General features: G+C 46.2%; 3 protein-coding genes and 1 non-coding gene across 5 annotated transcripts; 3 read left to right on the plus strand and 1 right to left on the minus strand.

Annotated features, from left to right (window-relative positions):
• Nucleotides 1-1,695: 1,695 nt before the first annotated feature.
• cap1 (cyclase associated actin cytoskeleton regulatory protein 1) lies at nt 1,696-9,056 on the plus strand. Its single transcript, XM_023344543.1, has 13 exons — nt 1,696-1,839; nt 4,337-4,444; nt 4,651-4,751; nt 4,848-4,925; nt 5,514-5,657; nt 5,797-5,882; nt 5,962-6,067; nt 6,159-6,345; nt 6,588-6,778; nt 6,859-6,982; nt 7,405-7,487; nt 7,567-7,710; nt 8,411-9,056. The coding sequence occupies exons 2-13, from the start codon at nt 4,339-4,341 to the stop codon at nt 8,492-8,494; spliced, it is 1,434 nt and encodes a 477-aa protein (XP_023200311.1). The 5' UTR covers nt 1,696-1,839; nt 4,337-4,338; the 3' UTR covers nt 8,495-9,056.
• On the minus strand, nt 9,053-14,349 carry ppt1 (palmitoyl-protein thioesterase 1). 2 transcript variants are annotated; one of them, XM_023344547.1, is made up of 10 exons: nt 14,260-14,349; nt 13,016-13,137; nt 12,419-12,528; nt 11,819-11,946; nt 11,674-11,744; nt 10,614-10,716; nt 10,455-10,545; nt 10,287-10,385; nt 10,136-10,207; nt 9,174-9,296 (listed from the first exon to the last, which is right to left on the minus strand). In XM_023344547.1, exons 2-10 carry the CDS (start codon nt 13,128-13,130, stop codon nt 9,174-9,176), a joined length of 912 nt encoding a protein of 303 aa, XP_023200315.1. In that variant the 5' UTR covers nt 13,131-13,137; nt 14,260-14,349. The 2 variants fall into 2 exon arrangements, with proteins under 2 accessions (XP_014330040.1, XP_023200315.1); XM_014474554.2 differs by lacking the exon at nt 14,260-14,349 and having other exon boundaries at nt 9,053-9,296; nt 13,016-13,130.
• A 239-nt stretch (nt 14,350-14,588) lies between these two features.
• On the plus strand, nt 14,589-19,051 carry LOC102236796 (ras-related GTP-binding protein C-like). Its single transcript, XM_005814080.3, has 7 exons — nt 14,589-14,805; nt 15,351-15,554; nt 16,618-16,817; nt 16,887-17,001; nt 17,077-17,219; nt 18,102-18,244; nt 18,441-19,051. The coding sequence occupies exons 1-7, from the start codon at nt 14,614-14,616 to the stop codon at nt 18,596-18,598; spliced, it is 1,155 nt and encodes a 384-aa protein (XP_005814137.1). The 5' UTR covers nt 14,589-14,613; the 3' UTR covers nt 18,599-19,051.
• A 1,058-nt stretch (nt 19,052-20,109) lies between these two features.
• Nucleotides 20,110-20,248, plus strand: LOC111610668. Its single transcript, XR_002753762.1, has one exon. It is a non-coding gene; the product is annotated as a U11 spliceosomal RNA (small nuclear RNA).
• The last annotated feature ends 612 nt before the right edge of the window (nt 20,249-20,860 follow it).

Consider the following 20,860-nt stretch of genomic DNA (forward strand, 5'->3'; position numbering starts at 1 on the left):
GGAGTTAGGAAAACTTAACTAAAGTACGATGGTTAGGATGGCAAACCCAGCATGATGCGTCTGCTGGCCCTTTGGCTCCTACGGAGTCTGCTGCCCCCTAGAGGTGAACTGCCACCCTGTCCTGGCTGCTGCTGGCTCTGGGTAGCTCCTCAGAAAACAGTGCATTTATAAAGTACTGATTTCTTTTTATCTTAATGTTTCACAGATTATCTTTTTTAATATAAGTGAATAATCAGTATTTGTACAGACTACATATTTACTCTTTACATGACTTTATTTACATCAGTCCTGATTTATTTAATTCTATTAGTTTTGTGATAAAAATAATTTAAAAGGATTTTATTTTCTGTATGAGAACCGAACATCATCCATCTGTTGTTGCCACGGTGATCGTCTCAGTCAGACGACTCAGCTGAAGTTGATCCTGTCATTGACTTTTCTCAGCCCATTAACCTCAGCTCCTCTTTGCTGCTTCATTAATGATGATGATGATGATGATGTCTATAATGGCTGGTGTTTGGATGTGACCTTCTAAGAGCCGTTATGGTTTCCTCCTGAAACTGAAGCAGACAGAAATGTCCATGTTGGTTTAAGAAGGAAGCAGATTGAGGTCATTTCCTGTCATTAGATAACTGTTTTATGAGAAAGCATCAGTTTTGTTGATGTTGGTCGTACAAGCTGATGATCTTTGACCTGGGAATAGCTCCGGGTCATCCCAACAACCAGGGCCGACCCAGAGTGTTCTGAGGCCTTCAGCAGAATTAGATTTGGGGCCCGACCGCCACTGACCACATCTCAACATGGAAGTTTAATTAGCTGAGCTAACTCAAAACATCAGAGCACTTTGGTAGTAAAATAATCAATTATTCTTTACAGTTTTATAAAATGAACTTAAATTTCCTTTAAGTCTTAAATTTAAATTCTATATAAAATATTTTAATTTATCTTGGCTGAAACTGTAGTAACAGTGGTGGGTACACTTCTGCTAATGTGCTAACAGCTGAGCTAGTATTTCATTTAGTGGCTTAGCGAACATTGAAAACATTTAGTACACTTAGCTTCCCATAAATAAATTTTAACGCAAAACCAACAACAATAAAACTGAACCCACGAGTGAAAAGACTGACCCAAAGAATTGATCCTGAAGCGCTGGTTATAAGCGCGGCAGTTTAGCATTAGCTTCCCATAAATACCATGTTAGCATAGCCTTTCAGCATTAGAGGAGCTAATGTTTTCAATTAATGCTGTAAGTGCTGGTAACATTTTAGCTAGCAGTGTCCACCACTGTTTCATAGTATTCTCACTAAAACAAATAACATTTGTGATCTATTGTCATTAACGGGAGCGCCCCCTGCTGGTTTGGGGGGTTTGCGTGCACAACCCGCCCCTCCATCCTCTTCTTCACCTCATCCACCTTCTGCTCCTGCAGCTTCACTGCAAGCTGTGCGTCTGTCCTACATAAGAGCAGAGTTCTGATTTGGTGCACATGTGCAGCCCTGTGTGCAGTCTGTGCGCCTCTGACTGCAGAGTGGCGCTAACTGCAGTGTGCAGATGGAAGCATGTGTAGTTTCTGCTTCCTGCTGTCATGACGGTGCACGCTGCAGCCATGATGAGAGGAAGAAAAGCGGTGGTTTCTGGGCGTCATAGCGCCGCTGCCCTCTGCCTCCGCGCTCCTTATATGGGAAAGGAATCAGGGTGACAGGGGCGGAAACACGCCGCGGTGCCAGCCGGGTAAATTCACCTCATCCAGGAAGAAACCCACCGAAGCTCAGTCTGCTCTGCAGTCAGCACACCCTGCGACAGAACACGGACCAAATCACTGCTAGACCCGGTTAGCAGGTAGGCCGAACCGGAACGCATGTCGCTGGTTTCACTGGGTTTACTGGTGAGGGGAACAAAGCGGAACTGGGAGCGGCTGGTCGGACGGAGAGGAGACAGACGGAGAAATCAGGAACTTCAGGGAGGGAGCGACCCGGAAAACACATGAACGGTGTTTATTCCGTACAGATAACCGAACCGGCTCGGTTCTGCCGCAGTCACCTGACCCATTTCAATGCTGCCAACAGAACCAGTCGGGTTAAATACGCTGTTCTGACCCGTTTAGTTAACCCGTTTAATTGTCCCCCTCCCGCTGCAGCGGCTCTGTTTTCAGACGGTGTTCTGGATGGTTTGGTAACCCCTGCAGGTGGTTCCTCGCTTCTGAAGCGGCTTCCCGCACAGAACCAACGGTACTGTCTATTCGGTTCTGGCCGGTGGTTCTGGTTCTGAAGGTAGCGGGTCGGGTCGGGTCGGTTAGCCGGGTCTACATCTAACGGGGACGCAGAGGTGAACGCAACATGCCCGGCGCTGCTAGCTTAGCTTTAGCCTGGCTGGCAAATCTCATTAACAACGTCAGCAGCCTGGACGTGATTTGTGGTCCACCTGTGGTCCAGGTGAAGGCTGCGCGCTGCGGGCGGCTGGGCGTGTATCCCTCCGCGGCCGGAACACCTTTCAGCCTGGAGTGAAGGATGCAGAGCGACGCGCCCTGCTTTCTGTCTGTCCCCCTCCGCGGGTCAAACCCGCACAGGCCAAACCAGAACCCAAAAAGTTCCAGGCTGGTTCTGCTGGGATGGAACCAGAACCTTTTTTGTTCTGCAGAAGCTGTCCGGGTTGACAGGAAGTGAATCCTGCAGGAACTTTTCCAGCTTCAAGATTTCTCTGCAGGTCAGCCAGGATGCGGTTCTGTTGGGTTGACCCGGTTTTGCTGAAGTGGATCAGAACTGCAGTTTTTCAGATTTTGGACCAAATTGAGTTTTTCCACTGGTTTCTGTAGTTTAATTTGCAGGCATTCAGCAACTTTGTTGAGTTCAGAACCAGACCTGCCTCCTGGCTTCTGATTGGCTCCTCAGTTTTCCTGCTGCAGCTGTTTACTTCCTGTCTGTCCCCTGAAGCCCCGCCCCCTGCAGGTGAGTCAGTCACCTGGGAGCAGGAAGCGCCGGCGGCCCCACCCTGCCTGAAGGCGTCGCCTCAGGTTAACGTTTAACTGGTTTCCTCATGAAGGTCCAAAGTGACAGAGAGCCTTATTAATGGGTTCTGGGTCAGAACCGGATCAGAACCACAGGCATCCAGTTTTCCTCCAGTTCTTCTCAGGTTTTCTCTTCTTTGGGATTCTGAGTTCATAAAGTTGAGTTTTTGTAAATTCCTGGGAAACTCCATTTTATTCCTGGTTCTGACCCGATTCTCCTCAGAACCGCCGGTCCGACTGGCTTCCTGCAGCTTCAGCTCTTCCCTCCTCTGGGATTTTCCGTCTGTGTTTGCTTGTCTGGAAACTTCCAGCTGAAGTTCAGGGAGAAACGAGTCTGATTTAGATTTAAACAAATTTAACGTTTTATTGATGATAAATTTGGTTAAAATGCAGAAAAGGAACCAGGAGAAATCAGCTGGATCCTGGTGTACAAACATTTTGTCACATGAAAAATACTTTTACAAAACCACATAATAAAAATGTTTCGTTTTCTTAACAATAATTTAAACATGAATGATTTTAAACAAATAATTTTTTGTAGGAACGGGATCATAGATCCAAAACTTGAAATGTTTTTTCCTTGTTAAATTAAATCATCCAGTTTGTTTGTTTTGGTCTCGATTGAAGAAAACAGACAAAATATTTCAGAATATTTCATATTTTATGCAGTAAAAACAGGAAGTGGGCGGTCTTCATCTGAAAACACTTCCTGTAGAGTGTAACAATCAATCAATGGTTACATGTAGACCTGGTTACCATGGCAACACCAGAAATATTTATTTAATCTAATATTTTAGTAGATTTTAAGTTAATTAGTGTTTTTGTCCTAATTTATTTGATCTGTGTCCGCTAACGGCCCGCCACCCTCACTTTGAACACCCTGGGTGTGGAGCTTCTCGCTTACAGAACAGAAGGAGAAACAGGAAGGAGTTTGGATCCGACCGGGACCAGAGATGGTCCGGAATGGTTTCACGCTGCAGAACCAGAACCGGGTCGAACATTAGAATCTGGGTCCTAAACAATACATTTAGTAAGTCAAGGTTTGAAAGAACTGGGCCGGCTGGTTCTGGGTGTGATCTCTGCAGAACCAATAACCTAATCAGAACTGACCCGATCAGCGGTACCAGCAGAACCGCCTGGTTGTTGTTGTGGAAAGTTTTCTGATCCTTTAATGAGCTGCAGCTCGTTAAGAGCTCAGCGGCCCGTTAACGAGCTGCTGACCCGAACCCGTTCTGGAGGAGCAGAACCCAGCCCGCTGGTTTTGGGTGGAGCGACTCCTTCTGGATCAGAACCGCTGCAGCCGTGTCACTTCCTGTTTCCTGTCCCCTGCAGGAATGGCGGCGGAGCTGGCGAGTTTGGTGCAGCGGCTGGAGGCGGCGGTGGGCCGGCTGGAGGTGGTGTCAGGCCCGCCGGGCGGCGCCGCAGGTTCTGCTGGAGGAGGTAAGTCGGGCTTGGTCCACTTTGGACGGTTCTGGTTCTCCTGAACCAGAACAAAAGAATCCACAGGTCCAGTTAGAATCGGTTCTGTTCCAGGTTTTGGGTCAGGCAGGTTTGGATCAGAACCAGTTTGTGTCGGAACCGGTCCGGATCAGAACTTGCCTGGATCAGAACCGGTCCGGATCAGAACCCTGTCTGTTCCTTCCTAGCCGTGGCGCCGTTCGTGGAGGCGTATGATGACATCATCAGAGGTCCGGTGGCGCAGTACGTGGCCCTGAGCCAGCAGATCGGAGGAGACGTCCAGAAACACGTAGGTCTCTGACTCCGCCCCCTCTGGCTGCCAGGGGGGGGGCGTCGCCGTGGTGACGGCGTTGCCATGGTAACCCTGTTCTGTGCTCCTCCTCAGGCGGACATGATGAAGCAGGCGTTCTCCAGCCAGAGGCAGCTCCTCGCCGCCGCTTCCTCCTCCCAGAAGCCCTCAGACGTGAGTCCAGAACCGACCCGACCCGGTTCGGTTCTGACAGCAGCAGACGGTTGGTGGTTCTGACCCCGTTCAGTCGGATCCAAACCTCTGCAACTGGTTCTGGTTCTGAAAGATGATCAGAACCGTCTAAAACTCATCATCTATCCAGACGGAACCAGAACCTGGTTCTGTCTGAACCGTCCCGACCCGGGAGCCTGGAAGGCACCATGAGGTCCAGCTGTCCTCCATGTCTGTAGTTTTTACAGAGGGTTGGTTCTGACCCAGTTCTGCTGATTTAACACCAGCTGATCATTTGGACCCAGCAGCAGGTCTACTGGTTCCTTAAACAGAACCATCTATCTGACCCGGTACCACAGCGGTCCATTTAAACCGAGCTGTTAATTCAATAAAACAAGTTTATTCCTGTATGTAACCAAACCGGGTTCTGATTGGGTTCTGGTGTCGGCCCGGTTCTGTCTGAGCAGCAGAACCTCTGGATGAGGTCAGAGGTCAAATCAGAACCAAGAGGGGAAAAACGTGCCGATCTGCTCTGATGTTGTTGATGATGTCACTGTCTTACTGATGATGTCATCCCCCTCCGCCCCCCAGCCGGTTCTGACGGCGCTCCTGCAGCCCGTCTCCAAGGCGATCCAGCAGGTCCAGGCCTTCCGGGAGCAGAACCGGACCTCTCCGCTCTTCAACCACCTGTCTGCCGTCAGCGAGAGCGTTCCCGCCCTGGGATGGGTTGCCATGGTAACGCCCCGACTGTCTGTGTGGTTCTGAATTGGTTCGTGTTCGTAGTTCACCGCTGGTTCGTTTGGAGTGCATGTGTGGTGCCGTTGCTTAGCGACCGTTGGCGTCTGGTAGAAACTAACGGTTCTGGTTCCGTCAGGCTCCGAAGCCCGGTCCGTACGTTAAGGAGATGCAGGACGCCGCCATGTTCTACACCAACCGGGTCCTCAAGGACTACAAGGAGAAGTCAGTACAGCTGCTTCCTGTTTCCTGTCCAGACAGGAAGCGGGTTCCTCATGTCTCCTGTCCCTTCCTGTCCCTGCAGAGACAAGATGCATGTGGACTGGGTGAAGGCCTACGTCTCCATCTGGACCGAGCTGCAGAACTACATCAAGCAGCACCACACCACCGGCCTGAGCTGGAGCAAGACCGTGAGTAACCCGAACCGGACCTGGAACCGCAACCGGACCACTTCCATCCCTTTATTTGTCGCTGACGTCCATCTTGTCTCGCCGTCCTCAGGGTCCGGTCGCCGTGGCCTCTGTGGCTCCGCCCAGTGTGCCGGCCGGAGGCCCCCCGCCCCCGCCGGGCCCCCCCCCTCCACCCGAGGAGCTGAGCGGCGCTCCAGGAGGCGGCAGCGACGGCGGCGGCGCCACCAGCAGGAACGCTCTGTTTGCCGCCATCAACCAGGGATCCGACATCACGAGAGGTCAGAGGTTAATCCACCAAAAAATAAGAAATTTATATGAAAATGTATTTTTCTAAATGTCATTTGTATTTGAGAAATTCAGTTCTTTATATTTTTCATAAAAAATGTCCTAAAAAGAAAATTATTATTATTTAATATTAATATAAAATTTAAAGTTTGTCATATTTTTCATTGCTGCGGTTCCGTTGAGGTTCTGTGCGGTTCTGCTGCAGCAGCCTCACTCTGATTTTTAACCCTTTCAGGCCTGAAGCACGTCAGCGACAACCAGAAGACCCACAAGAACCCGGCCCTGAGGGGCCAGGCGGCCCAGGCGGCCCCGGTGCGTACCGGACCCAAACCGTTCTCCTCTGCCACGCCCCGACCCGCCGGGTCCGCCGCACCGACCCGCACGCTGCCGCCGGTTCTGGAGCTGGAGGGAAAGAAGTGGAAAGTGGTGAGTGGGTGGTTCTGGTGGCTTTGTGCATCTGGAGCTGTGAGCGCTCTGACCCACTGGTTCTGGTTCTGATTCTGCAGGAGAACCAGGAGGGGGCCCAGGGCCTGGTGATCAGCAACACGGAGCTGAAGCAGGTGGTCTACGCCTTCAAGTGCAACCAGAGCACGCTGCAGGTCAAAGGCAAAATCAACTCCATCACCATCGGTAAGAGCTCAGAACCGGGCCAGAACATTTAGGTCCACGCCAGGTTTAATCCACAAACATTCATGATTAAAAATCAGATTTAATCCAGTTATTTTCCTGGTTTATTTCCTGTATTGCCAGTGAGGAAGCAGCTCCCCCTGCTGGCCAGTTTTAGAACTCACTCATTGAATCATTGACCAGAAAACAAACTGTTTAAATAAAAACCTGAGATTCCATAACTTAATTTTTTTATTTTATTTGTATATCAGAAACTTATTAAATTGTGAAACTGTTTAAATGAGGAAACTTTTGCTTCAGGTTTTTCTAAAAAATAAAAGAAATAAAATGTCTGATCAGCTGACCAATCAGAGCGCTGGGCAGTGATTCAGGTCGCCTGATTGGCCGATGAAGCTGTGATGTAATAAAGCGCTGCTGATCCTCAGACAGCTGTAAGAAGATGGGTCTGGTGTTCGACGACGTCGTCGGCATCGTGGAGGTCATCAACTGCAGAGACGTCAAGGTCCAGGTGCGTACGTCTCCTGGATCCGGTCCTGGTTCTGGACCCGATCCTGGTTCCGGCTGTTGACCGGCCCGTCTCTCTGCAGGTTATGGGGAAAATCCCGACCATCTCCATCAACAAGACGGACGGCTGCCATGTTTACCTGAGCAAAGACTCGCTGAGCTGTGAGATCATCAGCGCCAAGAGCTCCGAGATGAACATCCTGGTTCCCAACAAGGACGGAGAGTTTGTGAGTAACTCGGAACCGGTTCCAACACAGTCTCCTTAAAACCAGCGTCAGGCGGATTACTTCTGAGCAGTCAGTGTCTTACCTGGAGAATCCGACTGCAGACGGTTGGCTATGTTTGGACCCGGTTCAGTTCTGGTTTCAGTCGGGACCGGAACTGTTGATCCGGTCAGAACCGAGCCGTCAGACGGATTAAAGAGAAACGTGATCTGAATTTAGCTGAAATGTTTATGAAGCTAACAGGAAGTCGGAAGTCTGATTGTTTGATTGATTAGAGCAGATCATCAGGGACTCAAGTCGAGCTTCAAATAGACTTCAGGCTCGACTTGACCTTTGACCTGGACTCGAGTCCAACACTCGAGTCTCAGTTTTTTATCTATAATGAATCTCCAGGCTGCTTGTTTTATTGTGAAAGGATGAACTTGATTATTAGCCAGTGACCTTACTAGATTATTATGGGATGCTAACGTCTCCTAGCAACCAGCTCATGCTAGCTGCAGCGTCATAATAATGAATGTATCGTCACCTGAACGCTGCTTTGAATCATTTGGATCATTTCAGAACAAAACAAACGTAAATGACCTCTGACCTTCTCTTGTTCCTAAGCTAACAGCTACACTGCATGAACACTTCCTGCTGGAAATGTCAAAATAAAAGCTTTTGCTTAGTTTGGTTGAGCTGGTTTGTCCTTCCTGTCCTCCAGACGGAGCTTCCTGTTCCGGAGCAGTTCAAGACGGTCTGGGATGGCCAGAAGCTCGTTACCACAGCAACGGAGATCGCTGGCTAGGCGGAGCCCCGCCCCCTAACCACCTGACTGATTGACCCCGCCCACCAGCTAATGTCACACTGTAGACTGAGATTCAGACGTCATGAGTTAACCCCGCCCCCTGCCTCCTATCAGCCAATCACAGCTGCAGCTGACCCTTCATTAGCCAATGAGAGGGCTGCTCGCACCTGGAGCAGATCCTCCAGCCAATCGGCAGCAAACAGCTGAGAGCGTAGATTAGATTCTCAGCAGCCAATCAGCCGTCAAGACGCTTCCTTGTTTCCTGCTCCACTTCCTGTTTCATTTTTATGCAACTTCCTGTTAAAGCACCTAGAAAACCAACTAAAGCATCACTTTACTTCTGCTGAGTTCAATCCGGCTCAAACAATCCAGATCAGGTAGGAATAAAGCTCCAGGTTTCCAGGACATTCCCGAGTGTTGGCATCATTCCATGCTGGAGACAGAAAGCCTGGAAGTGGTGACCAATCTCTAAACATGTTTCCTTTTTTTCTCACTTCTTTATTTTTGGGTCCAAATTGAAATGTTCTCATCAATGCTGAGTCATTAAAACGTTGCAATAACAGCAGGAAGTTTGTGTCTTTATTGGGTTAAAAGCAGCATCATTCACAACAGGAAGCTAAAATCACCCGGAAAGCATCAGTGCAAAAGAGGAGTTTCTGCTGCAGCGCCCTCTGCTGGTCTACCTGAGGAAGGGCAGCAGGTTGGCGGTGAACCATTCCCTGCTGAACTGGAGGTGATCTCCGTCTGTGGAAAGGAAGACCAGCTTGTGGGCTTTATCCATGGCGGCCAGACCCAGACGGTCCTGCAGGAAGACGGGTAAACTGTTAAACCGAGTCCAGACGAGAAAACATCCAAAAGGTTAGAAAAATCTCATCCCCTCTTCAGATTTAACAGGACATAGTTATGATTTCATTGTTTTATGTTAAAACTCTTCTGCATTTCAGGCTGAAGCAGATTTAATGAACATGAGAAAATAACTTGACTGACAAAAACCAGAACAGCGAGAAACTTCTGCAGCATTTCCAGACTAAAACAGCTTTTCCCCTCAGTCCAGCTGAACAAAACTCATTTAAAACTACAAACTTTACATACAATTTTGGGAAAAGATGACTTTTTTTTTAAATATCTACAATAGGATTATTTTGTTTAGGTTCTAAAACAAAAAAACATTTACAGATATAATCTTATATGTAAAATGTAAATTAAAAAAAAATTATTAAAGAATTTAAAAAAAAGCTCAAAACAAATGGATAATTGTAAAACTGCTAAAGTGAGCATTTTATATCTATTTCTAAAACATTTGTTGGTTCTGAACTTTAACCAAATGGACTGGAGCGATCTGCAGAACATCAGGGAGCTTCAGCTGGAAGCATTGACCTCTGACCTCTCCAGCAGCAGCTGCTTGTGAACATTCAAGTAGAAAAATAATTTTCTGCACAAATTAATTTTAAAATTGAAGTAATTACTTTTGATTCAAATTTTTGTTCCTCTAAATGATAAAACTGTTTGCAGAGCAGATATAAACATCCAGTGAACTTCAGTTTCATGGTTTCACCAGCAGGAGGCAGCAGAGCGCCAACAGGACCTGCTCCCAACGCCAGGTTCTGCTGTTTTGTGGTTCTGGTCCGGTTGGACTGTTACCTCTCTGTAGAGGGCGCTCTCCTGCAGCGTCTCCGTCTCCTTGGCCTGGCCCGCCTTCAGGAAACCGAACCACTGCAGGAGGAAACACATGCAGCTGCATCACCTCAGCCTGTGGGTTTCAATGGGTCAGAACCAGAAGCGGGCTTGTTACCTCGGTATCGACCGGGTCCACCACGGTGTCCTGCAGGAACTTCACCATGACGAACTTCTGCAGCTGCTGCAGGTTCTTCCTGTACGTCTCATTGACGACCTGAAACAGAGGAGATCCGGGTCAGCGGTTCTGAAGTCGGGTCGGACCGTCACGGCTGCTGGTTCTGACCCGCTCCTGGTTGATGTCGGCCAGGAAGAGGCTGTGCTGCTTGTACAGGTCGTCGTTGAGCGGGTCGTGCCAGTACTGGGCCTGAACGAGGCTGTAACCCAAACAGAACCGTCACGGCAAGCAGAACCGGGAAATGGGACGGTCGTCATGGTAACTCACTGTTTCTGGACCAGGTCGCTGTAGGCGCCGCGGTTCAGCGCCTCCCGGATCATGTCGCAGATGTGGGAGCTCTCACCTGGACACCTGGGCAGCCCGTACACACCTGAGCGATCAGAGACAGCTGCTGTTAGATGGCCCGGTTCTGGTTCCGGTTCTGCCTGCTGAAAAAGAGCCACTCCTTCCTACTGTCACCTTGTGCTTGTTCAGGATGAGAATCAGAGTATTTGGATCTGCTAATGCGCTAATAGTGGAGCTAATTTTTCATTTAGCGCTTTAGCATTTTGATAACTTTGGTAATGTTTAGCACATTTAGCTTCCCCCAAATTAATTTGTCAGATAAATTCTAAAGTGCTAATTTAAATGGTTGAAGTTAGCACTTTATCATTAGCATCGGCTAAATGCTAAGTTGCTGTAAACTAATGTTTGTAGTTAAAGCTTTAGTGTTTTTGCTAACTTTATAAGTGCGTAGCACACTTAGCTTTCCCTTTTTGCAAAAGTTTCATATTTTTCTTTACTTTAAAACCTGAGAATAAAAATAAAAGGGGGGGGTTTTAGAAATATCAATACATTTTCTATAGTGGATGTTCATTAAAATTTATGCCTTTTTAAGTTATGTAACATTTGTGGCTCCAAACAAGTTTTAATTAGCCGGGCTAAAGACAAAATGGCTCTTGAGATTGTAAAAGTTGTAGATTCCTGTGCTAAATGCTAAAACTGCTCCCAACAAAACCAGTAAGTAGTCACAGCCCACTGCTATTGGAACAGTAAATAGTAAAATATCCTGTTTACTTTCTATGCGTATTCATGCTCATGTTGTAGATTTTTAAATTCTCACACATTTCTTTCAATCATGACTGTACAATAGTTCCTGTTTTTATGTGTTTTATCTTTTATCTTGGTTTGAGTCTGTATGAGAAAAATCGTTTTTCAGGCTGTGATGGTGTTTCTTCCATATCAACACATGGAAACCTCTCAAACATGAAGCTGAGCTGCTGCAGCAAAAGTGAAACTCTGGGCAGTAATGTTGTGAAACTCCCAGCAGGAAGTGAGCTAACCATACCTTGATGCTGGCCGCCGACGGAGATCAGCGTTCTCATTGGTGGAGAGGGACAGCGCTGAGCCACGGCTCTCCTGTAAGAGCGGAGAACAGGAGTCAGACGGAGCTTCCTCATTCAGGCTGAAACCTTCTGAACAAACTCCCGTACAGAAACTGGCCTCCCTGGGAGAAACCCATGGCGTTGTAGCCGCCCTGCAGCCGGGCGTCCTGCGCCAGCTGGCTGCACACCATCGACACCTGAGTGTTCACGTCCAGGAAGAAACCGTTCTCTGTGTCCTGCAGGACGAACCGTCACTGTCGTTAATCACATTTTAATCAAACTATGGCTGCAAAAATGCACCTTTTTCAATTCCAAACCTCTTCCTGCTGCTACATTATTGAATAAATAAACATCTGAGCTCAACAACAACAAACACATTTATAGATTTAATCTGTTCTTCAGGTTCTTCAACCATCAGATTGAGGCAAAGAGTTTCAGGAACCCTGATCATTCATGGAGCTTCTTTAGATGCTACATGTTTAGCATTGAGATGCTATTTTAGGATAGCATAGCTTCACCGATAGGCTAACTCCTTTGAACACATCAATAGTCTTTTCCAGCATCCAATCAGATCGATTAGAAGCAGAAATTAAAACCTGGAGCGACTCGGCTTCACAAAATACGTATTTTACATATGAAGCAGAGACTAATTCTGTTCAAATGTTTACAGCGGTACAATGGGAACCCGTTGCCATGGCGACCGGTTACCTCGACCACGTTCTTCCCGATCATCAGAGAGAGAACGTAGATCTCTGGGATCTCCTCCTCCATCATCTTCTTTATGGATCCCATGCTGAGCGGGTTGCAGCAACTGTCTCCTGGAGGAACAGAACCGGTAAGAGAACCGGGAACGGAACCAGTAACAGAACCAGGAACAGAACCGGTAACAGATCCATTAACAGAACCAGTAACAGAACCGGTAACAGATCCAGGAACAGAACCAGGAACAGAACCGGTAACAGATCCAGGAACAGAACCGGGAACAGAACCGGTAATGGAACCGGTAAAGAACCGGGAACACAACCGGTAATGGAACCGGTAACGGAACCGGGAACAGAACTGGTAACGGAACCAGGAACAGAACCGGTAACGGAACCGGTAACATAACCAGGAACAGAACCAGTAACAGATCCGGGAACAGAACCAGGAACAGAACCGGACTAGTAGGAGAACCAGCTCTGATCTTCAGTCAGAGCAGGACTGAAGGATTGATATGAAGCTACCAGAACCGGTACCGGTTTCAGCCTCTCTGTTCTGGTTCTGGTTCTGTCTGTAGTTGGCTGTATTAATCTAGAGCAGACTGACCCATCCCGTGCCACAGAACCAGAGGAACCGTCCCGTTGTTGGTGTCAGGAACTGGACCAGAGGTGACCAGCAGCACCGGAGCAGCCAGGGTCAGGGCAAGGAGGACGGCGGCCATCTTGAAACTGACAACACACAAACACAGGTCCGATTAGCAGCTGGACATCCAGAACCAGCTGGAGAACCTCCACAAGTCCAGAGGAGCAGAACATGTTGAAGTGAGACCTCCTGTTTGCACACAAGCTTTGTTGTTTTAATGTTTTCCATCTGTACTCAAAATAATAAACAGGAAGTTCTGTCAGACGTTACCCTTATGGGTCCCACTGTAAGCATCAGACCCATAAAGTTTATGTTGAGTTTTCACTCTAAATTAATTTAGTTATTATTTATTAATATACGTTTTTCATTTTACTCTTTAAGATACCAGAAACTGAACCAAACTTTTCTGTCTGATGTCATTTATAAAAGTTAAATCAGGTTTTATCATCAGTCTCTGTTTCAAATACGTTTTACCTTTACTTTAGTAAAAAATATATTGAAGTAATAATAATACAGTTAATTCATGGGGCACAAATTCACAACAAATGTCTCAGCAAGTAAGTCAAACAGAACTAATCTACAGACAGGAATATAAAATCCAATCAATCCAGGTTGACATTTAATCCCAGATCTAACACTATGCTGTCAGATCCAGATTATAATTCCATTTATTATTAACTGTAGGAAAACTAGCAGATTGAATCAAGGCACTGACGACAAACCGTCATAATGAAAGGTTGATGAAGATGATGATGATGATGATAACTTCTGATGTGCCGCAGACTTCAAACCAATCAGCATCTTAATCATTCAGAGTGATTGATCTCAGATTCTGGTTCTGCTCGTTAATCTGGTCCAGACTCGCTCCTGTGTTTAAACTTCATATCTAATCAGCTCCTGGTTCTGCTCTGGCTTTGGTTCTATTAATAAATCAGCAGGAAAGTCTACAGAATGTCCGATAAGGTCTGTTTGAACGTCTCAGAGACTAAAGATTATTATGGGATGTTACATTAGTTCACTGCGTCGTTTCACAGGAGCGAAATGACCGAAAACAGGCCAAATAAAATCAGCTTTTATAGGAACAGAAGCGGCGCTTTGCTCCACTGAAGGTTTAGATCCATCAAATAAAACTTTAAAATCAGATTTTTTTATTTATTAAACTTAAATAATATTGAAAGTGTTATAAAACCTGAGAAAATGGAACTCACCGCCTGACTGCTTCCTGTTTGATGGTTTAGCTGCTGGTCACGTGACTCTAGTGTTTGGAGTGAGCAGCCAATCAGAAGCCAGCTGAAGCTAAGCTAGGCGTGTTAGCAGCCCTTTAACTTAGTGCTCCAGAGGTTCTGGAACACCGAACCCGTCACAGTCCAGCTGCTGAGCCGCTCAGAACCCGGTCCGCCGACATGTTCTGATTCGGTCCGAACCTCCGAGCTATAAACAACAAGCTGCGGTCCCGGTTCGGGTCGACTGGGTTCCGACAGCCGGGGTTCGGAGTAGGAGGAGCAGGCCTAAGAGAGCCAGGGTCCGCAGGAGGAGCGGGTCCAGTTCTGATCCGGTCCAGGATGAATATCCAGTACGAGGAGCCGACCCTGGGCAGCAGCTACAGCGTGGTGGGTTCGTTCCCGAAGAGCTTCGGTTATGGCGGGGAGGACCAGGACCTGGACCTGGACCCGGAGGAGGCGAACCCGTCCGCCAGCAGACCCAGGATCCTGCTGATGGGTCTGAGGAGGAGCGGCAAGTCCTCCATCCAGAAGGTACCGAGGTTCTGACCCAGCAGCAGGCTGACCACCGGTTCTGATCCAGAACTCCCTGTGATCCGGACCGACAGGTCCTGGTTCTGAAGATGTTCTTTGGTTTTTACCTCCTGTTTGCATCCAAATCAAGCGGTTCTGTTAAACTCCGAATTCGGGTTAATTCGGGTTCTACTTCAGATTATGACAGGAAATAAGATTAGTTACCATGACTACCAATTCTTAGAACAAAGCAAAGTGAGGATGCGCCTTAACCTTCTCCAGCTGAACTGAAACAAGACTGAAGTTATAGATCTAGAGTTATAGATCTAGAGTCAGCACAGCTTTAGTTATTACAGCTGGAACCTGACCTCTGACCTCTGACCTGAACCTTCAGAGCCACATAAAGACAGTTACAAAGTCGGCCTTCTGTCAGCTGAAGAACATTTCTAATAACTGTATGAAGTTCATGATGTTTAATGTTTTCACTCTGAGCTCCGTGTTCCTGAAATGTTCTGCATAAATAAATGTAATGATTGAACATGGTGGCCCTCTGTGTCCCGGTCCAGGTGGTTTTCCATAAGATGTCTCCCAACGAGACGCTGTTCCTGGAAAGCACCAACAAGATCTACAAGGACGACGTCTCCAGCAGCTCCTTCGTCAGCTTCCAGATCTGGGATTTCCCCGGCCAGGTGGATTTCTTCGACCCGACGTTTGACAGCGAGATGATCTTCAAGGGAACCGGAGCGCTCATCTTCGTCATCGACGCTCAGGTAGCAGGTCAGGGCTGAGTCACCTGACCGCCACGGAGCCAATCAGAACAGAGGTTCTGATCCATTATCCTGACCATTAATCTGATAAATTCACATCCTGCAGGTTTTTCATTTAACCACTTAAACTTTTTTTATTCTTTAGAAAATAATTTAATCCCCTTTTTAAATAAAATCCCAATTTTTTGCCAAAAATTGAATAACAGCGTTCTGTTGGTGAACGTTTGATCAAAAAAAATCTAACATGAAAACTCAGCTGAACATCCACACAGCGTAGAGCTCGCCTGATGATCAATTATTGATCACTGATTAATAACTGGATAGAAAAATGTGATAACAGGAGATTTTTTACAGAATGTGAAACTAAAACTATAAAGACTGAAATGCTAAATGTTTACATGTTGGTTCCTGCTCAGTGTTCGTTCAGTAAATGGCCTTCTGCAGTTTATATTCTCCAATTAATAATTAATAGATTACTGAATTAGTTTTTCCAATAATCCACTAAAGCTGCAGTATGTAACTTTTGTAAAAATATTCTTTACTTATTTGTTCAAACTGTCATGTTTGGATATGAAACAGAAAATCTGAGAAAATCTCCATGTTCTCCCAGTTCTAACCAGAAACAACCAATCAGAGCCAGGAGACTGTGATTGGTTGTCAGAGCCAGGAGGCCAATCACAGTCTCCTGTGGCGCTGCTCATCCTGCTCTTCCTGCTCTTCCTCTCTGCTACGCTGCAGCTAGCATAGCCTGTCATAAAAGCTAAAGCTAGTTAGCATAGCCATCAACGACGGTGAATGAACGGTTTTCCTGTAACAGTAAGTAGTTTCTCTGTCATTAGCACATTTAGCAGCGATTTCAGGAGGATTGACTGACAGCACTAAGCCCCGCCTCCTGGCTCTGATTGGTTGTTTTTACTGCAGCTGTAATCAGATCAGTCTGATTAATCGTTTCAGTCATAGAGCAGATGCTTGGTTTGTGTAGATCAGCGGTTTCTTCAGTTCCTCCAGCATCGTTCTGTAGTCCTCTATCGATGCTTCCTGGATTATAATCCGCTGTAATCTCCAGGACGACTACATGGAGGCTCTGGGCCGGCTGCACCTCACCGTCTCCAGGGCCTACAAGGTCAACCCGGACATCAACTTCGAGGTTTTCATCCACAAGGTGGACGGACTGTCTGACGACCACAAGATCGAGACGCAGCGAGACGTCCACCAGCGAGCCAACGACGACCTGGCCGACGCCAGCCTGGACAAGCTGCACCTCAGGTGAGCCGGACCGGACCGGAACCGGCTCGTCTGGACCGGTTCTGACCGTCTCCCTGCTCCGATCCGCAGCTTCTACCTGACCAGCATCTACGACCACTCCATTTTCGAGGCCTTCAGCAAGGTGGTGCAGAAACTCATCCCTCAGCTTCCCACCCTGGAGAACCTGCTCAACATCTTCATATCGGTAGGTTCCAGCGCCGCCGCCACGCCGGGTCCGGTCCGGTCCGGTCCCGTCCCTAACATCCGGTCCGCTCTGCAGCACTCGGGCATCGAGAAGGCCTTCCTGTTTGATGTGGTCAGTAAGATCTACATCGCCACCGACAGCTCGCCGGTGGACATGCAGACCTACGAACTCTGCTGCGACATGATCGACGTCGTCATCGACGTCTCCTGCATCTATGGGTGAGCAGAACCGGACCCGGTCCCATCAGAACTTCACCGAGATGGTTCTGATTAGGGATGCAAGTTACAGATTAATGAGCTGATCTAAAGTTGATAGGACAAAATAACATGTGGAATTATAGAAAACAAGATAATCCAACATTATTTTGTGTCTGCTGTATTAAAAACTGATTGAATCAACAGAAAAAGGTAGTTTTCTCACATCAATAAAAGTACAAATATTCATCAAATATAACAAAACACAAACCTCTAAGGTCGCTGAATAGAAAAATACAAAGAGGAAAAGAATAAAATATGTGAAACTCATAATTCCTTATCATCTTTTTTCCCCGGTTCATTAATTCATGACAGACCTCATAATAAACCGAGCTCCAATTTTTCTGTTTTGTGTTTCACAGAAGGGAAACTGGGCAGGAGGCGGGGCTTAGAGCTTTCTAAGCCCCGCCTCCTGCCCGGGGCTTAGAGCTTTCTCCTCTGTTTGTCTGTCGTAAAATCTTCGCCTTCTGGGCAGATCTGTCATTTTTAACGGAGAAGTTGACGGTGCTTTAAGGAGAGACTTATGGATCTTATGGAGTTTATATTTCTAAACAGAACCACTTAAAAGCATTTTACTTCCCAAACCGGACACTTTCTGATGTGCCCGCCATGTTTGTTTCTGGCTCTGCTTCAGGATGACCAGCAGCTCCCCCTGCTGGCTGGCGGCCAAACTACAACAATGAAACAAGGTGTAAGCGAGGTTATTAGATAAAAGATTGGAACTACTGTTAATCTAATAAATCATTAGTCAACAACCAATCATAATTCAACTAATCCATAGTATCCATAGTTCTGTAAAGTTTTAGTTGGTTCTGATGGTTCTGTTGATCCTGATGGTTCCTCCAGGCTGACGGCGGACGGCGGCGCCTACGATGACCAGTCTCTGGCCGTCATCAGGCTGAATAACACCACGGTTCTCTACCTGAAGGAGGTCACCAGGTTCCTGGCTCTGGTCTGCATCCTGAGGGAGGAGAGCTTGGAGAGGAAAGGTCTCTGGTCGCTCCGCTCTCACTCACAAAAACATGTTCTAGACTTTAGTCTTTCCTTTTGTCCTCCTCTCCTTCCTCTCTGTGCTTTTCCAGTTTTCCGTCCTCTGTAGGATAAAATATCTTGTTGTTTTCTGTAGAAAACTGAGGAACCTTAAAGACCCAACAGGAAGTGACCCGTGTTCTGCTTCCTGTCCAGGTCTGATTGACTATAACTTCCACTGTTTCCGGAAGGCGATCCACGAAGTGTTTGAGGTGGGAAGCCTTTTTGACGGCGCCGTCTGGATGTCGGCTACTTCCTCCGGAACCAAGCAGTCGGCCCAGAAGAACCCGGTTCTGAACGGGAGCGCAGTGTAAAGCTGCTGGAGACCCGGAAACCTCCAGACCCAGACAGCTGGACACAGAATTATTCCCAGAGACACAGACAGGAAGCCGACTGAAAAACTCCAAGTCTGGATCTGTTTTCCAGGTTCTGCTTGAGGAGGCAGATGGTTCTGGAAGCTGAAATGTTTCCCAGTAAGCCCAGCTTATTGGTTCCCAGCAGGTCCAACTGGAACCCATAGAACCTCCGTCAGTGGAGACGGGCCTTCCTTTCTCAGTGTGAGGTTAGAGTTTAGAGTCCAGAACAAAACCAGAACTGACCCAGTTTAAACAGAACTGACCCAGTTTAAACAGAACTGACCCAGTTTGACCAGAACAGAACCAGAACTGACCCAGTTTGACTCTACTGGTTCTGAAGAAGCTTTTAGCCACAGATCAGTTTGGTGCTTTTATTTTGGTGTGGATTTTTAATTAAAAGGTTCTGCAGAACTTTGTGTTTTGTTTCCATTGAAGAACAATAAAGTTTTTATGTTTCAAAACCATCACATTTATTTTAGCGGTTTAGCTTCTCCGAGCTTCTTACTGTGTTTAGCAGTTCAACATTCCTGGTTAGTGAATCCAACTTCTTGGTTCGAATGTTTTAGTGTTGCCATGGAGAACATTCTAACATTCTCCATGGCAGCCATTTTGAAAAATGTCCATTTGAAAAAGGAAACGCAACATCAAGAAAATGTTTGATTTGGTTCAAAATATATGGGTTATGATTTGACACCAAATTGATTCATTTCATTTGTTATTTTGGTGCAAAAATTCATTTTCCATAACTGTGGCGGCCATATTGAAAATTCAGAAAACAATTAGTAAATACGATTTCGAAATGTATATAATTTGAGACCAAAAATATTAATCTGTAATAAATGTTGGAAAATTTAGTGCAAAAACAGAATTTTCTCGATGACCGTTTTGTGTGTGTTTTTTTAAGCAGGCCCCTGTGAACACCTGTGCCAACAAGTGAAGCTGTTTGGATCCGAACTGGAACCATCAGAACCAGAACCACGACTCCAGCAGATCATCTGCCTGATGCTGGTGATGCAGAAATGTTCTGAAGCTTTGATTTGTTGTTTAAAGTCAACTTTAGAAATTGGTGAATGAATCTGATCAGAACTCCTGCTGGAACTACGATCCTCCGCCGGCAGGGGGCGCTGTAGATTAATGAACGGGCTTCTCCAACATGAACAGGTGTTACGCCGAGAAACGCATCTGCTGTCGCGGGAGCTGAAACTCTTAAAGATATTCGTAACATTAACACGTTTCTTAACCATGTGGCCATAAAACGGCGGGTTTTATTTCGCAGATTAATTGAAATAAATACGGTTTTTATAGCTTTATTGACACACATGAGTCAAACGTTTTTCAGTCAGTGTCTGATGAAAATGTTTTCCGCAGATGGTTTGAAATTCCCAGATTTTTTTCTTTTAACATCATAATAGCTTAAAGCATTACAAAGCAGAATCCCGTCATATAGAACATTTTATATCATCTTTTTAAAAAAGGGCTTCTGTGGTGATTGACGCAGGGAGGCTGAGGGAGTCTCATCCTCTGCGCGGAATCGCCATCAAGAGATTTCGGAAGCATCATTTTTAATTTTTATTTTAAAATAATTTCCCTGCTGGGATGAATAAAGTAATTCTTCTAGTGTCTAGTCTATTAATGTGGGGAGATGCATTTTAATTTCTGAGCCTGCCAATATTTGCGTCCCCTGTCTCAGAGAACAAGTGTTGTTACATTAAAACCCGTTTATGGCTTACATGGTTAAGAAACGTGATAATGTTATGAATATCTTTAAAAGTTTCCTCTTCGGTCAGATTTCAGTCCGTTTCCTCATCAATATGCGAGAGTTTAGCGATGCGCGCTATTCTCATCATAACTAATAAGTTCATGTCAAAGTTTTGTGAGATTTATGTTTGTCAGGACTTTCTGCAACAGAAACTGATTATGAACAACAGATCCTGCGTTTTGTGACTCGGATGTTGAGACAACAGAACTATTTTTAAATTCATTCATGTTTTTTGGAAACATTTTTCAAAACTAGATCTTATACAAGAAATGTTTTCTGCTTTTGAGTTTTGCTATTATAAAATTTGCTCTTCTGACAGAAGAGCTAAATTGTGGTAATAACATTTTAACCCATTTAAACTTTTTTAAAAGTGAAATAATTTCATTACGAAGGTAATTAAACATTACAACAACTCAAAAGTCCAATCCTTAAATCAATATGTTAATAACTTAAATTAGGAT

The sequence above is a fragment of the Xiphophorus maculatus genome, chromosome 13 (genome assembly GCF_002775205.1).
Source record: "Xiphophorus maculatus strain JP 163 A chromosome 13, X_maculatus-5.0-male, whole genome shotgun sequence".
Classification (NCBI taxonomy): Eukaryota; Metazoa; Chordata; class Actinopteri; order Cyprinodontiformes; family Poeciliidae; genus Xiphophorus; species Xiphophorus maculatus.